The sequence below is a fragment of the Pongo pygmaeus genome, chromosome 9, assembly GCF_028885625.2.
Source record: "Pongo pygmaeus isolate AG05252 chromosome 9, NHGRI_mPonPyg2-v2.0_pri, whole genome shotgun sequence".
NCBI classification, from domain to species: Eukaryota; Metazoa; Chordata; class Mammalia; order Primates; family Hominidae; genus Pongo; species Pongo pygmaeus.
The window spans coordinates 8,161,100-8,174,051 of record NC_072382.2 but is presented as its reverse complement, the minus strand read 5'-3'; the positions used below and the strand labels follow the sequence as shown (position 1 = coordinate 8,174,051).

The 12,952-nt window shown below is 48.6% G+C and overlaps 1 protein-coding gene across 6 annotated transcripts in view; it reads left to right on the top strand.

Annotated features, from left to right (window-relative positions):
* The window catches only part of DPP3 (dipeptidyl peptidase 3), a 30,099-nt gene extending 17,353 nt beyond the window's left edge, over positions 1-12,746 (top strand). For 3 of the 6 annotated variants that reach the window (XM_054440561.2, XM_054440562.2, XM_054440563.2), the window contains exons 16-18: positions 74-253; positions 7,390-7,552; positions 12,169-12,746. In XM_054440561.2, the coding sequence (XP_054296536.1) occupies positions 74-253; positions 7,390-7,552; positions 12,169-12,341 (516 nt within the window). In that variant the 3' untranslated portion in view covers positions 12,342-12,746. The remainder of the gene's footprint in view (positions 1-73; positions 254-7,389; positions 7,553-12,168) is intronic. The other 3 variants (XM_054440558.2, XM_063671690.1, XM_054440559.2) reach the window with 1 other exon arrangement.
* The last annotated feature ends 206 nt before the right edge of the window (positions 12,747-12,952 follow it).

Genomic DNA, 12,952 nt, shown 5'->3' with positions numbered 1-12,952 from the left:
GGGACCAAGGACCAAGCCTAGGACCAAGCACTTGATACGGGCTACAAATGCTGTCTTTTCCTCGCCCTGGCAGGCCCATATGCAGGCCCGGTTTGTGATCCTGAGAGTCTTGCTGGAGGCTGGTGAGGGACTCGTTACCATCACTCCCATCACAGGCTCCGATGGGCGCCCAGATGCCCGGGTCCGCCTCGACCGCAGCAAGATCCGGTCTGTGGGCAAGCCTGCTCTAGAGCGCTTCCTGCGGAGACTTCAGGTAAGCAAAGGCCTCTCGCCTGGATGGGCCCCTGCCAACCTCTCCAGGGGCACTGAGTGTTACCAGGCACAGAGAATAAGCTGTGAGCAGTTTCTTATGCTGCAGTGAGGAAAGGTAGCCAGTAAACATGTAAGCGCACCGGATGCCTCATGTACTGGGCACTGTTGTAAGTGCCTCATGTACAGGCACTGTTGCCTGTGATCCCAGCACTGTGGGAGGCCGAGGAGGGCAGATCTCTTGAGCTCAGGAGTTCGAGACTAGCCTGGGAAACATGGCAAAACCTCGTCTCTACAAAAAATACAAAAATTAGCCAGGCATGGTAGTGCGCACCTGTAGTTCCAGCTACTCCGGAGGCGGAAGTGGGAGGATCACTTGAGCCTGAGGGGTCGAGGCTGCAGTAAGCCATGATTGCACCACTACACTCCAGCCTGGGTGACACAGTGAGACCCTATCTCTAAAAAAAAAAAAAAAAAAAAAAAAAGAATAAGGACATCTTTTATTTATTTATTTGTTTGTTTATTTATTTATTAGAGTTTTGCTCTTGTTGCCCAGGCTGGAGTGCAATGGCGTGATCTCGGCTCACTGTAACCTCCTTCTCCCGGGTTCAAGCAATTCTCCTGCCTCAGCCTCCTGAGTAGCTGGGATTACAGGCTTCCGCCACCACGCCTGGCTAATTTTTGTATTTTTAGTAGAGACAAGGTTTCACCATGTTGGCCAGGCTTGTCTCGAACTCCTGATGTCAGGTGATCCACCCGCCTTGACCTCCCAAAGTTCTGGGATTACAGGTGTGAGGCACTGCACCCAGCCAGGACATCTTTTAAGAATGAAGGACATTTTTGGACAAACAAAAACAGTTTACCATTAATAAACCCTCAGTAACAACACTTCTACAGGATATAATTTAGGAAAAAGAAACAGCCCCAGAGAGAAGGTTTGATAAGCCATAAGAAATATGGCTGAGTGATGCTGAGAGTAAATATACAATATGAACTTTGTACAGCAATAAAACTGCTCAATTTGCCTGGCGTGATGGCTCATGCCTGTAATCCCAGAACTTTGGGAGGCTAGATTCCTTGAGTCTAGGAGTTCAAGACCAGCCTGGGCAACATAGTGAGACCTCATCTCTACAAAAAATTTTTAAAAATAGCCAAGTGTGGTGATGCACGCCTGTGGTCACAGCCACACAGGAGGCTGAGATGGGAGGATCACTTGAGCATGGGAGGTAGAGGCTGCAATGAGCCCTGATCGCCACTGCACTCTAGCCTGGGTGACAGAGCTAGATTCTGTCTCTAAAAGAAAAAGAAAAGATAACATATTAATCAAAAGTTACCATAAAGAAGGTGTCAAGTCTTACACTAGGCGCCGGGTGCGGTGGCTCACGCCTGTAATCCCAGTACTTTGGGAGGCCGAGGCGGGTGGATCACGAGGTCAGCAGTTCAAGACCAGCCTGACCAACATGGTGAAACCTGGTCTCTACTAAAAATACAAAAAAATTAGCTGGGCGTGGTGGCTGGTGCCTGTAATCCCAGCTACTTGGGAGGCTGAGGCAGGAGAATCTCTTCAAACCGGAAGGCGGAGGTTGCAGTGAGCCGAGATTGTGCCACTGCACTCTAACCTGGGCAATGAGAGTAAAACTCCGCCTCAAAAAAAAAAAAGAAGTCTTACACTAGGATAGGATATTTACAACACATATGGTTAGGCCCCGCTTATCCACAGTTTTGCTTTCTGCGGCTGCGGTTAGCCACAGTAAAATACAACAAGATATTTTTAGGCTGGGTGTGGTGGTTCACGCCTGTAATCCCAGCACTTTGGGAGGCCCAGATGGGCTGATCACCTGAGGTCAGGAGTTCAAAAACAACCTGGCCAACATGGCGAAGCCGTATCTCTACTAAAAATACAAAAATTAGCTGGGCATGGTGGCAGGCACCTGTAATCCCAGCCACTCAGGAGGCTGAGGCATGAGAATTGCTTGAATCTGGGAGTTGGAGGTTGCAGTGAGCCAAGATTGTGCCACTGCCCTCCTGCTTGGGTGACACAGCGAAACACTGCCTCAAAAAGAAAAAAAAAGATATTTTGAGAGAGAGGCTATATTCACCTAACTTTTATTGCATTATTTTGTTACAGGTGTTCTATTTTATTAGTAGTTATTGTTAATCTCTTCCTGTGCCTAATTTATAAATTAAACTTTCTCATAGGTGTGTATGTATGGTGAAAAAAAACAGTGTATATATAGGGCCCTGTACGTCTATGGCTTCAGGCCTCCACTCCATGGTCTTGGAGCATATACTCCATGGATATGTGGGGACTACTGTACTAACGAAGGGTTCGTATCTAAAATAAATAAAGAACTTTTCAGCCGAGCACAGTCGCTCACACCTGTAAACCCAGCACTGAGGCCAAGGCAGACAGATCATTTGAGGTAAGGAGTTCGAGACCAGCCTGGCCAACATGGTGAAACCCGTCTCTACCAAAAACATAAAAAATTAGCCATGCGTATTGGCAGGTGCCTGTAATCCCAGCTACTCAGGAGGCTAAGGCAAGAGAATCGCTCAAACCTGGAAGGTGGAGGTTGCAGTGAGCCAAGATCATGCCATGGCAGTCCATCGCGGGCAATACAGCAAGACTCCATTTCAAAAAATAAAGAAAGAAAAACTTTTTTAAAAGAATGAAGGAGAAAAGATAACCCAACAGAAAATAAGCAAAAATGAACAGAAGAGGAAAATGAATAGCCCTTGACCAACTAAGGGAAGATGCTCAACCTTGTTAGTAAGTAGGCAACCTCAACCTAAGCTGCATAAGTTACAATTGATATCCCTCAGCATGGCAGAAATTAACAACTGCCAGCATCCACTTAGTAGACTGAGCAATGAGGACTGCCATCCACTGCTTTTGGAAGGCTGAATTACATACGAATTTTAAGAAACAGCAGCGTCATCTCTTAAAGTTGAGCACTCCTGTCACCGATGCAGAATCAGTTCTAGAAAAACTTGCATCTGTTCATCAGGAGACATACAGGGATGTTCACAGCAGCAGTATTAGCAAAAAGCACCGGCCGGGCACAGTGGCTCATGCCTGTAATCCCAGCACTTTGGGAGGCCAAGGCGGGCAGATCACCTGAGGTCAGGAGTTTCAGACCAGCCTGGTTAGCATGGTGAAACCCCATCTCTACTAAAATACAAAAAGGCTGGGCATGGTGGCTCACACCTGTAATCCCAGCACTTTGGGAGGCCGAGGCGGGCAGATCACCTGAGGTTAGGAGTTCAAGACCAGCCTGGCCAACATGGTGAAACCCCTTCTCTACTAAAAATAAAAAATTAGCCGGGTGTGGTGGCATGTGCCTGTAGTCCCAGCTACTCAGGAAGCTGAGGCAGGAGAATCGCTTGAACCCAGGAGATGGAGGTTGCAGTGAGCCGAGATCATGCCACTGAACTCCAGCCCAAGCGACAGTGAGACTCTGTCTCAAAAAAAAAAAAAAAAAGTGCAAAAAAATTAGCCAGGCGTGGTGGCGCATCCTGTACTCCAAGCTACTCGGGAAGCTGAGACAAGAGAATCACTTGAACCCAGAAGGTGGGGATTGCAGTGAGCCAAGATCGTGCCACTGCACTCTAGTCTGGGCAACAAGAGTGAAAATTACGTCTCAAAAAAAAAAGGCACCAAATTACACATCAACCGTAGATGAGATGAAGTTGTGTGTTTATAAGTAAAAGACTACATACACAGCAGTGAGAAGGGGAAGTATAGCTGAATGTTTTAGCCTGGCAACAGCGAGATGCCATCTCAAAAAAAAAAAAAAAGTACAATATCAAGGATAGTGGTTTCCTTAGATGGGGGCAGCCTCAGAGTGCAGTCAAGCAGAAGCAGCTGAACTAACTCTGAGGTGAGGTGGGGGTTGTATGAGTGTATGGTTTTTTTTGTTTTTTTGTTTTAGCACAAATGAATCTCAAACATAATCCAAGCAGAAAAAGAAAATCACAATGTATACAGTTCAAAAACTGGCCGGGCACGGTGGCTCACCCCTGTAATCCCAGCACTTTCGGAGGCTGAGGCGGGAGGATCACCTGAGGTCAGGAGTTCGAGACCAGCCTGTCCAACATGGTGAAACCCCATATCTACTAAAAATACAAAAATTAGGTGGGCATGGTGGCGGGTGCCTGTAGTCCTAGCTACAGAGGAGGCTGAGGCAGGAGGATCACTTGAACCTGGGAGGTGGAGGTTTCAGTGAGCTGATATTCTGCCACTGCACTCCAGCCTGGGTAACAGACCGAGACACTGTCTCAAAAAAAAAAAAAACAGGCAAGAACTTAATACATGATTGAGAGTAAAACTCAGGGAAAGCAAGAGAATTTTTTAAAAAGTACAATATCGGCTGGGCACAGTGGCTCATGCCTGTAATCCCAGCACTTTGGGAGGCCAAGATGGGCAGATCATGAGGTCAAACGATTGAGACCGTCCTGGCCAACATGGTGAAACCCCATCTCTACTAAAAATACAAAAATTAGCTGGGCGTGGTGGTGCACACCTGTAGTCCCAGCTACTTGGGAGGCTGAGGCAGAATTGCTTGAACCTGGGAGGTGGAGTTTACAGGGAGCCGAGATCGCGCCACTGCACTCCAGCCTGGCAACAGCAAGACTCCATCTCAAAAAAAAAAAAAAGTACCATATCAAGGATAGTGGTTTCCTTAGATGGGGGCAGCCTCAGAGTGCAGTCAAGCAGAAGCAGCTGAACTAACTCTGAGGTGAGGTGGGGGTTGTATGAGTGTCTGGTTTTTTTTGTTTTTTGTGTGTGTGTGTTTTTTTTTTTGAGATGGAGTCTCTCTCTGTTGCCCAGGCTGGAATGCAGTGGCAAGTTCTTGGCTTATTGCAGCCCCCGCCTCCCAAGTTCAAGAGATTCTCCTGCCTCAGCCTCCCAAGTAGCGGGGATTACAGGCGTGTGCCACCAGACCCAGCTAATTTTTTGTTTTTTTTTTTTTTTTTTTTTTTGAGACTGAGTCTCGCTCTGTCACCCAGCCTGGAGTGCAATGGCATGATCTTGGCTCACTGCAAGCTCCGCCTTCCAGGTTCATTCCATTCTTCTGCCTCAGCCTCCAGAGTAGCTGGGACTACAGGTGCCCACCACCACGCCCAGCTAATTTTTTGTATTTTTAGTAGAGATGGGGTTTCACTGTGTTAGCCAGGATGGTCTCAATCTCCTGACCTCGTGATCCACCCGCCTCAGCCTCCCAAAATGCTGGGATTACAGGCGTGAGCCACCATGCCCAGCCAAATTTTTTGTATTTTTAGTAGAGACGGGGTTTCACAGTGTTAGCCAGGATGGTCTTGATCTACTGACCTCATGATCTGTCCACCTTGTCCTCCCAAAGTGCTGGGATTGTAGGCGTGAGCCACCGCGCCCGGCCCGAGTGTCTGTTTTAATGTTCTTTACGGTATACATACTGTATCTTGTATGTGTAAGAAATGTTTTATTTTACTTTTATTTTATTTATTTATTATTTTTTTGAGATGGAGTCTCACTTTGTCACCCAGGCTCGAGTGCAATGGTCCAAACTTGGCTCAGTGCAACCTTCACCTCCTGGGTTCAAGCGATTCTGCCCACCTCAGCTTCCTGAATAGCTGGGACTATAGGCACTACCATCAAACCTGGCTAGTTTTTGTATTTTTGTAGAGACAGGGTTTCACCATGTTGGCCAAGCTGGTCTTGAACTCCTGACCTCAGGTGATCTACCTGCCTCAGCCTCCCAAAGCGCTGGGATTACAGGTGTAAGCCACCGTGCCCAGCCAGAAATGTTTTATTTTATAAAGGGTAATGGTCATACCTGCCTTGTCTACATGTCAAATGAGATAATCAAACGAGAAACATTAGCTTTAATTTTGTGGGCATTTACTCTATGCTAATCATTGATCTGTGTTTCTCACTCATTCAGCACAGTAACACTGTGAGAGAGCAGAACTATTCCTGTTTAGAGATAACAGCTCAGAGTGGTTTAGTAACTTGTCCGAGGTTACACTGCCGGTAAGTGACAGGGCCCAGCATTTTGCAGAGTGTCTTAGTCTGTTTCGTGCTGTTGTAAAACACCAAAATACCAGAGGCTGGGTGATTTATAAAGAACAGAAATTGGCCAGGCATGGTGGCTCACGCCTGTAATCCCAGCACTTTGGGAGGCCGGGGTAGGGCGGATCTTGAGGTCAGGGGATGGAGACCATCCTGGCTAACACGGTGAAACCCCGTCTCTACTAAAAATACAGAAATTTAGCCGGGCGTGGTGGCATGCACCTGTAGTCCCAGCTACTCAGGAGGCTGAGGTAGGAGAATCGCTTGAACCCAGGAGGCGGAGGTTGCAGTGAGCCAAGATCGTGCCATTGCACTCCAGGCTGGGTGACAGAGTGAGACTCTGTCTCAAAAAAAAAAAAAGATCACAAATTTATTTATGACAGTTCTGGAGGTGGGGAAGTCCAAGATCAAGGCACCAGCTGGTTCATTTTCTGGTGAAGGCTGCTCTCCCCTTCCATCCAAGATGATACCTTGTTTAATTATTTGGAGGAGAGGAATGCTGTGGCCTCACATGGTGGAAGGCAAAATGGCAACAGGGCCAAACAGGCATGAAGCCTGTTTTCCTTTTTCTTTCTTTTCCTTTTTTTTAGAGACGAGACGGGGGTCTCACTATGTTAGCCGGGCTGGTCTCAAACTCCTGAGCTCAAGCAATCCTCTCACCTCGGCCTCCCCAAGTGCCCAGGATTGCAGGCATGAGTCACCATGGCTGGGCTTTTTTTTTTTTCCCCCCCATAGAGATAGGGTCTTGCCATATTGCCCAGGCTGGCTTCAAACTCCTGGGCTTCAAACTCCTGGGCTCAAGTGATCCCCCGCCTCCTCCTCCCAAGGTACTAAGATTATAAGTGTGAGCCACCACACCCAGCCTGAAGCCTCTTTTATAAGGGCCTTAATCCCATTCACAAGGCAGGAGCCTTAATGGTTAAGTTGAAACTTAACCATAAGTTTCAACACCAGAATTTTGGAGGGGACACATTCAAACCATAGCACAGACTGTCGAGGACTGACCACAATGAGCTGTGGCCTGTGGCAGAGCCCTGTGGACACCGAGTAAGTGCGCATCCTAGACATTTACTCCATCCTTCCCACAGGTGCTGAAGTCCACAGGGGATGTGGCTGGAGGGCGGGCCCTGTACGAGGCGTATGCGGCGGTCACTGATGCGCCCCCCGAGTGCTTCCTCACCCTCAGGGACACGGTGCTGCTGCGTAAGGAATCTCGGAAGCTCATTGTTCAGCCCAACACTCGCCTTGAAGGTAATGGACTCTTGAGCTCCCTTGATGAGGACCACACAGGGCCCTCTGGGAAGCAATAAGAACCCATCCCAGGGCTCAGGGAGAGCAGCCTGGGATGGCCCTTCCCTTTCTGCCAGGGTCCTTCCCATGCCAAACCTCAGGCCCTAATCTTGGTATCTGTCACCACCCACCACCCCCCCGACACACACACAGTCATGCAAGTTGTAAGACAGTGACAGAAGATTTGAAGAAGACCACCAGAGCAGGGGATAGCAGAACATGCAGACTTAGGGGGAAGCCAGGCGTTCGTACCAAAGAATTAGACCTGTTGGGTACCCAGGCTGGGGGTCAGGTCAGGAGGGAGCTGGGACCCAGCAAGCTTAGTGAAACCCAGGGGACAGTGTGACTTGGTCACGTCCCGGATGGTGATCAACAGTTGCATCATCCTGCTTCCTTCTCAAGCGACAATTCCAGAGCCTAGCCCTGGCCACACGGTACTTGTATCTTTCGTATTCAAACCCCCTGGGGTTCCAGCCCCTTACTGCCTTCACTTTCCTCTCACCCCTTGACTCATCTTTCCTGCTACTTGTCACTTGAGACACCTGAGACAATGTGGTGTTATGGAGTGGTTAGAGCACCAGCTTCAGAACCGCCCTGTGACCTTGGCCTAATCACCTGACACTTCTAGACTTTGGTGTCTTCATTCATAAAGCCAGTGTGGACTGCTTGCTGATATTATAGTGAACCTGAATTCCTTCTTAGAGTTTCTAAGTGCTTTCTGGGGATTAACCTTTTAAATCCTTGCAGTAGCCCAATAAGGTAGGTATTGTTGTTATCCCCATTTTACAGGTAAGGAAACTGAGGCACAGAGAGTAATTTGCACAAGGCTTATGCCTTTTTAGTGGAGGAGCCAAGAGTCAAATTAAGAGTGGTTGAGTCAGGCATGGTGGCCCCTGCCTGTAGTCCCAGCTACTTGAAAGAGTGAGGTAGGAGGATCGCTTGAGCCCAGGAGTTCAAGGCTACAGAGCAAGACCTCAACTCTTTAAAAAAAAAAAAAAAAAAAAAAAAGCATTGTCCTGGCCAGTCGTGAGGGTTAAATAGAATGATATTTGTAAAAAGTCATTACCTATTATTGGTGAGGAAAAAGCATTTATTTATTTGGTTTTTAGGTGGGGTTTTTTGTTTGTTTGTTTGTTTTGAGATGGAGTCTCACTCTGTCGCCCAGGCTGGAATGTAGTGGCACAATCTCGGCTCACTGCAACCCCCGCCTCCAGGTTCAAGTGATTCTCCTGCCCCAGCCTCCCAAGTAGCTGGGATAACAGGCGCCTGCCACCACACCCAGCTAATTTTTGTATTTTTTTTTAGTAGAGACCGGGTTTTACTATGTTGGCTAGGCTGGTCTCGAACTCCTAACCTCAAGCGATCCTCCCACGTCAGCCTCACAAAGTGCTGGGATTACAGGTGTGAACCACCACACCCAGCCTTATTTGTTTATTTTTACTTTTATTTATTTTTTTCATTTTTTGAGACAGGGTCTCACTCTGTCACCCAGGCTGGAGTACAGTGGCGCGACCTTGGCTCACTGCAACCTCTGCTTCCCGGGCTCGAGTAATTCTGCAGCCTCAGCCTCCCGAGTAGCTGGGACTACACACCTGGCTAAGTTTTGTATTTTTTGTAGAGACGGGGTTTCTCCACATTGGCCTGCCTGTTCTCAAACTCCTGAACTCAAAGTGATCCACCCTCCTTGGCCTCCCAAAGTGCTGGGATTACAGTGTAAGCCACCATGCCTGGTGGAAAAAAGCATTTATTTTATTTTATTTATTTATTTCTGAGACGGAGTTTCCCTCTTGTTGCCCAGGCTGGAGTGCAATGGCGTGATCTTGGCCCACAGCAATCTCTGCCTCCCAGGTTCAAGCGATTCTCCTGCCTCAGCTTCCTGAGTAGCTGGGATTACAGGTGCGTGCCGCCACGCCCGGCTAATTTTTGTATTTTTAGTAGAGACAGGGTTTTGCCATGTTGGCCAGGCTGGTCTCGAACTCCTGACCTCAGGTGATCCACCCTCCTCGGCCTCCCAAAGTGCTGGGATTACAGGAATGAGCCACCGTGCCCGGCCGGAAAAGGCATTTATAAGACACTCATTCTAGATGCTTTTCCATGCCCTCCAGAGGCTTCCTGGGATTTGGCCCCAACCCTTGTTAGCCTCACCACCTCTTCTCTGGCTCACTGTACTCCAGGCTCCCGACCTTTCTGTTTCTTCTACCCACTGAGCTCGGTCCACTCCTACAGCCTTTGAATAAGCTGTTCTTGCTGCTTGGATGATCTTCCTCCAGATCTTTGCCTGTCTGGTTCTTTTTGTCCTTCCGCTCCTTGTAAAATGGCACCCTGTGAGAGAGGTTGTCTCTGACCCCTCAACCTAAAGTAACTGCTTCGGTCCCTCTCTGTTCTGCCACCCAGTTTCATTTTCTTCAAGCGCCCATCACGCTTGCCCATTTTCTTGGTGGTCACATCTCATGATGGGAGGAGCAGCATACCCCCGTGCCTCAGCACAGCCTGGCACACTGGAGTTGCTCAGTGACTGTCAAATGAGTGCATTAATAAATCATGCCAGCCACATGGACAGTACTATCAATTGCTTTGATATGTCCAGCCCTGTGCGAGCCATGGGGGAGCCACTAGGGATCCGGAGGTGATCACAGCTCACTGGGGATGATAAGATATGGAGATAAATAATCATACAAGGGGCCGGGCGCAGTGGCTCACACCTGTAATCCCAGCACTTTGGGAGGCCCAGGCAGGCAGATCACAGGGTCAGGAGATCGAGACCGTCCTGGCTAACACGGTGAAACCCTGTCTCTACTAAAAATACAAAAAATTAGCCGGGCATGGTTGCAGGCGCCTGTAATCCCAGCTACTTAGGAGACTGAGGCAGGAGAATGGCCTGAACCCGGGAGGCGGAGTTTGCAGTGAGCCAAGATCGCGCCACTGCACTCCAGCCTGGGTGACAGAGTGAGACTCCGTCTCAAAAAATAATAATAATAATAATCATAATAATAATCATACAAGGGAAGTGTTAATGAGTGGCCAAAACATATAAACAGAACTCTGAACACTTAGAGGAGGGAAGATCACATCCATCTTCAAGAGTATACGGGAACGTTCTGGGGAGGAAGTGGTGGTTCCCACTAGATCTGAAGAACAGGTTGGATTTTCAAAGGCTGTGATGGTGGTGCACTGTAAAAACTTTTTTTTTTTTTTTTGAGGCGGAGTCTCACTCTGTCCCGCAGGCAGTGGTGAGATCTCGGCTCACTGCAACCTCCACCTCCCGAGTCAAACAATTCTCCGGCCTCAGCCTCCCGAAAAGCTGGGATTACAGGCACCCACCACCATGCCCGGCTAATTTTGTATTTTTAGTAGAGATGGGGTTTCACCATGTTGGCCAGGCTAATCTCGAACTCCTGACCTCAAGTGATCCACCCGCCTCAGCCTCCCAAAGTGCTGGGATTATAGGTGTGAGCCACCACACGCAGCCAGGTCACTGTAAAAGCTTTCTACGGCTTAACTCCTAACAACCCAGAGAGAAATGGTTATTATCCTCATTTTTCATCTGGAAAATGAGGCACAGAGGGGCTGTGTATTTGCCTGCGGTCACACAGCTGTTGGGTGGCAGAGCCAGAACTTCAACTCCAGAGCTTGTGCTCTTTGCTGCTGTACAGCTTGTGATGTCATGGAACACGACAAGGTGCAGAGAGAGGGTAGAGCAGTTGAAGTGTGTTTGAGGGCAGTGCTTCCCGGGAGTATTCAGGGGACCCTCAGAACAGCCCATTTAACAAATCAGTAAACAGGTTCGGAGATAATGATGCCATGGTGGCTAGCGTTTGTTGAGCACCCCCTCGATGTGTGACTATGTCATCACTGCAGCTCCCTTACAGATGAGGAGACTGAAGCTTGGGAGGTTGGGAAACTTGCCCCAGGTCCCACAGTAGACAGATGAAGTCGTTGCTGGACTGTGAGCTTCAGGACACCAAGGACTGTATCTGTTTCACCTAGTGTGGCACCTGGTGTCTTTTATTATTTATTTATTTTTATTTTTATTTTTTGAGGTGGAATCTCACTCTGTCACCCAGGCTGGAGTGCAGTGGCACAATCTCTGCTCACTGCAACCTCTGCCACTCGGGTTCAAGTGATTCTCCAGCTTCAGCCTCCCAAGTACCTGGGACTACGGGCGCATGCCACCACGCCCAGCTAATTTTTTTGTATGTTTAGTATAGACAGTGTTTCATCATGTTGGCCAAGCTGGTCTCAAACTCCTGACCTCAGGTGATCCTCCCGCCTCAGCCTACCAAGGTGCTGGGATTACAGGCATGAGCCACCATGCCCAGCCTAAATCTTTATTTGATTGACTGAATGAACGAAAGCAGCAATGCATTTAATACTCCCCCGTAGTATTTCCTTCCTCACAGGGTTACTGTAAAGAGTAAATTAAGTAATTAACCTAAAACGTAGAGCACAGGTTTTTTTGGCAGAGCTCAGTAAGAAACAGCTGCTGCTGTAATTGTGATTATTAAGATTATTATGATGATTCAGTTTCCCTATTCAGACCTTTCCCTGCTGCTGTTTTCTCTCCATCTCCTCCCCAGGCTCAGATGTGCAGCTTCTGGAATACGAGGCCTCAGCTGCTGGCCTCATCCGATCCTTCTCCGAGCGTTTCCCAGAGGATGGACCCGAGCTGGAGGAGATCCTCACACAGCTGGCCACAGCCGATGCCCGATTCTGGAAGGGCCCCAGTGAGGCCCCATCTGGCCAAGCTTGAGGAAGATGTGTGGCCTCTCCCCCAACTCCATCAAACCAAGGCTGCAAGTGGCCCTCCATTCGTGTGTGTATTTAGGGGCTGGGGAGGGGGAGGGGCAGGAGCTTGGACCTTGGTACTACCTCAGCTGAGGGTGGTGACACAACCCCTTCCATTTGTCAGCACTTTCCAGCCTGCCAATTGCTTCCCCTCTGTGATCTCATTTCATCTGCACTGCCATATGTGGAGTGAGCAAGACAGGGCTTACCATCCTGTCTACCAGATGAGGAAATGGCAGTTCTGAGAAGTCACTGGTCTAGATCCCACAGGTGGCACGTGACAGCTAGGGTTCAAAACGTTCTCACCAAATCCAATGCTCCTCACATATTAATTTTATAACCAGACAAATAAATTTAGAGACAACCACCATCTTTGCGGCGTGTGTGGCTCCTCCTTGCCTTTGCCTGTCTTCTCATTTGCTCCCAGCAGAGTGATGGGCTCAAGGCCTGGGGAGGGGGCAAGGAGGGCCATTTTTAGCCTCCCTTCCACAACAGGATGTCGACATTATCTCTAGATGAGGTTACGCAGTCACAGAGCTGAACATAGCACAATTTTTGCAGCTCTCCTTTGTGGCA